This window comes from Loa loa (genome assembly GCF_000183805.2).
Source record: "Loa loa unplaced genomic scaffold supercont3.274, whole genome shotgun sequence".
NCBI classification, from domain to species: Eukaryota; Metazoa; Nematoda; class Chromadorea; order Rhabditida; family Onchocercidae; genus Loa; species Loa loa.
Window position 1 is genome coordinate 18496 of NW_018108454.1, and position 3951 is coordinate 22446.

The following is a 3951-nucleotide window of genomic DNA, read 5'->3' on the forward strand; positions in this document are numbered from 1 at the left end:
TATTATTATAAATTCTAATTAATGATTTTTGATGTTTCTTTTCTTTTTCCTTTTTTTTTTTTTTTTCATTTTCTTAAATATCATACCGAGAAATGTATAATCTAATATTAGCCCGAATTTTAGTTCAATTAGAAGAAATGATGTTTTTTTTTTTTTTTTTTTTTTTTTTTTTTCAAAAAACCAGTTCTCTTCCATCAACCATATTTTCCCATACGTTTCCGGTTCTGTGTATTTCATTCTCAAAATGTGAAATATCGGTGATAGTTCAATTTTTCTTGTATGATAACAAAAAAAAAAAAAACGAAATTGAATTTTTTTTTCCTGAATGAATAATTGTCCTAAAAGATTGCTAATTTTTCATAAGTAAATAATCAACTTTTCTCGAAATTGTTGATTTTTCTCGGTCTTCTTTCTTTTTTTTTTCCTACTAGGAATAATTTTCTTGATGTAATCTTTTCTTCCTCCTTAATTGTGTAAGTCTTTTTTTTTCTTTTTTGTTTGTATATACCTCGTTGTTATGGTGTTTTTTTTTCTCTTTTTGTTCTTTAATTTTTTTAATATTTTTCTATTTTTTTTTAAATTCAAATTATTTTGAACTGTAAATTTCAATACAGGTTCACTGTTGTGCGAGGTTTTCGTTTTATTCTCTATGTTACTATTATCTCTCTCTCTCCCTCCTTCTCTTTCTCTCTTTCTCTCTCTCTCTCTCTCTTTCTATTTTATCCTAGGAAGATATGGTTATGGCTTTTTTTTTTTTTTTCCGGTATAGGCGCATATATCGTATCTGTTAATTTGATCTGCATGAAGTCACTTTCTTCATTAATTAATTTGTTGAAAGATTAGAAAATTGAATAAAAAATCAAAAAAGCTGCATATCAATTTTCTTGATTTTTACTACTTTGAGCTATGTGCCTTTTGATTATGTTAATTTTGATAATATTGACAAATTTCTGATCCAAAATTGAAACTTTGAAATTTGAAGTTTTAATTGAAATTTCACTTTCCTTTTCCCATCCCGCTTTCCTCCTAACCTTCTAAACTCATATTTGATCATCATTTCATCAAGCATCAAAATAGGTAAAATTTTGTTACTATGTTTAACTTTTCCGGTGCTGTCCGATAAACAGGTCATAACTTCCCGAGTTTTCTGTTTTTCTTTTATGCATTCAACTATTGCGGTGTAGGAAATGCTTGTTGAATTTGTGTAATTTCAAAGTTAACTTATCGGAATTTTCTATGAAAAGATTGTTGTTTCAAAATAGTGAACTTCAAATCTTTATTAAAAAAAAAAAAGAAATTTTATGGTATGAAAATATTCTGCCAATTTTACTTTTGCGACTGTCATTTCCGCTGTCCTTTATCACCCTTTCAATAAAATTTTATCAAGTTTTTTTTCAAGGAAGAGAAAGTTTGAAGTTTAAAAGAAAAAATATATAACTGTTGTACGAAGAATGCTGCTGCTGTATTGAAAAGTACCGGTCTCTCTCCCTCTCTCTTTCTCTCTCTCTCTCTCTCTCTCTTTCTCTCCGTTCCTCTCTATTATTACAAATTATATATTTTGATTTATTTTAAAAGGATTTTTTGAACTCATTAATTATAATTTACTAAGATGACAAAATTCGATTCTCTTCTTATTTTTTTATTTGTGTTACTGTCTTTTATTATGTTGAAGGAGTGAGCTATTATTGCTGTTTCAGTAAATTTGTTATTTTTTTTTTTTTTTTTGTATGAAATAAAATGTTTGTTGTTTTATTTTTCCAAGAACAGAGTAAATTTTTGAAAAAAAAATCCTAAACCGGAATGGAATTCAAACAATGTTTTGGATGAAGGAAATGAATACCGGAAATGAATACCGGATTCAATATCGTTAAATAGATATCTAAAAGAAAACATGCAATCATTGAGAATGAAAATTACATCACTTTATGAGAATCAAGTTGTAACTTTGGTTATCAGAAAATTTCAAAACTGTTTGGTAAAATGATAGCTTCGATTTTTGTTTCAAAATTTTGACAGCCTTATATGTGACAGATAATTTATCCTAAATATTTGAATTGTTCCAGTTATATTTGATTAGTTTTGCATAAATTATTTAGTACACATGTAATCGCCCTTATATTTGTTTACGTGTAAATCAAAAATCCAAATTTAATTTGACCTTTGAATCTGTCAGTTCAAAGGATTGAAAGTAAGTCTGAATCGATCATCCATTTTATACACCTTATTACGTTATTGATTATATATTAGATTGATTAAATTTAGGTTAGAATAAGTTACTCTGTTGTAGTTAATAAGTTATTCTACTAAGTTATTTTTATGATTGATTCTTTCAACTGATAAAAGCAGTGTTTATCAGTGGTATAACCATCGATCGGTACTCATCGATATATCAATCATAAATTATATCGTCTGGTATCAATCCATTGGCATCATGTATTCCTAAACTTATCTTCTTGGTCAATTCGCAATTCGGCAAACAGAAATATCCGGTACCAGAATCATCACTTAAGTCATACCATCGTTTCTGGCAACAAATCATCCGATGACCACAATGCGAATCTTGCGAACATTCATCCCGTAGCACAGCTGTGATAACGAATTTCAGGTTATATATGCGATAACGAATTTCAAGCTATATATTCGATAACGAATTTCAGGTTATATAGTTTTTTTCAGATTAGCTAATATAACTTTTTTTTGGTTAAATGAGTATCATCCAGTTTAATCATCCGTCACTTCTGTGATATCATTCGATCTTTTATGGAAATTTCAAAACTTATATACCTCTGGCAAGATATAATTCAATGCGAATCGGTTTATCAAATCGTCGTTGTCGAGTATATTCCGCGTGAACCGGAAATTCGGTTGAAAACCATGAACCAATGAATGATGACTTCCGTAAATTATCTCTATCCACAAGCACGTCCAATTCATTTGTAGCTGCAAATATGTGTTCGACAATGATGATATGGAAAGATAATCAAATTTTCTGACAGCTCACTTAATAGATATCTAAAAGGAAGCATGCGATACCAATCTTCCAACATGTTCCGGTTAGCTCATTATTAACTGTCAAAGTGTTCCGGTTAGTTCATTATTAACCGTTAAAGTGTTCCGGTTAACTTGCACTGCCCATTGGACATCTTTCACTAAATTAGATCATTTCTTATTCCACATTAGAATATATGTATATATATATATATGTGTTAAATATTTGAAATAACAGGTAAAACTAATTAATTATCTTTTTTCTGAGGAAATTTTCAAAGAGACTACTACCGGAGAAGTTTTTTGAGAGATCAATTCTAATCATAAGAGTGGATATAACAAATAACAGCTTATCCAGTAAAAGAAATGTTTTATCAGTAAAAGAAAAAGAATCATGATAATGATGATTAAAGTGATGACAATGATAATAATGACGACCAGGATGACAGATGACATTGGAACATGTAATGAACGAATTGAAAAGCATGTTAAAATTTTATTTCTTGATCGTCATCGTCGTAGCTAAACTTGACGAACAAAGATATGCAAAGAACTTCCATTATGTTTGCTGCAAACACGCCGATGACTAAAAAGGTTAATGCGGATAAGCAAGCCTAATTGCAAAAGGTACAGTAGTAAAAAATTTCCCTTAGGCGGTATTGGCAAAGCACGATTCCTTTTGCGCTCTTCTTCCTCGTCGGTACTGATTTTCTGCGTATGTTCTCAGAGGAATCAGCAACGTTATGGATAATATGTCTCCATGTCTTCCAATCATGTTAAAATTTCAATTCTTAATAAGAATAATTCATTTTATACTTCATTTTTGCAACTCTAAATCTTCAAATTTTAAATTTAGCAAAATTTCAAAAAATTTCGAAAATAAAAATTACTTTTCTGTATTTGGCTGTCAGTTGTCGTTGTTTGTTGTTGTTGTCGTTGTTGTCGTTGTTGTTGTTGTTGTTG

The 3951-nt window shown here is 29.3% G+C and overlaps 1 protein-coding gene across 1 annotated transcript in view; it reads right to left on the reverse strand.

The window, feature by feature from the left end:
- Positions 1-2389: 2389 nt before the first annotated feature.
- Positions 2390-3951, reverse strand: part of LOAG_13322 (hypothetical protein) — a gene marked incomplete at both ends in the record, with an annotated part of 2316 nt that continues 754 nt past the window's right edge. Inside the window, 3 exons of the mRNA XM_020448669.1 lie at positions 2390-2586; positions 2785-2940; positions 3543-3699. Coding sequence (XP_020301207.1) covers positions 2390-2586; positions 2785-2940; positions 3543-3699 — 510 coding nt within the window. The remainder of the gene's footprint in view (positions 2587-2784; positions 2941-3542; positions 3700-3951) is intronic.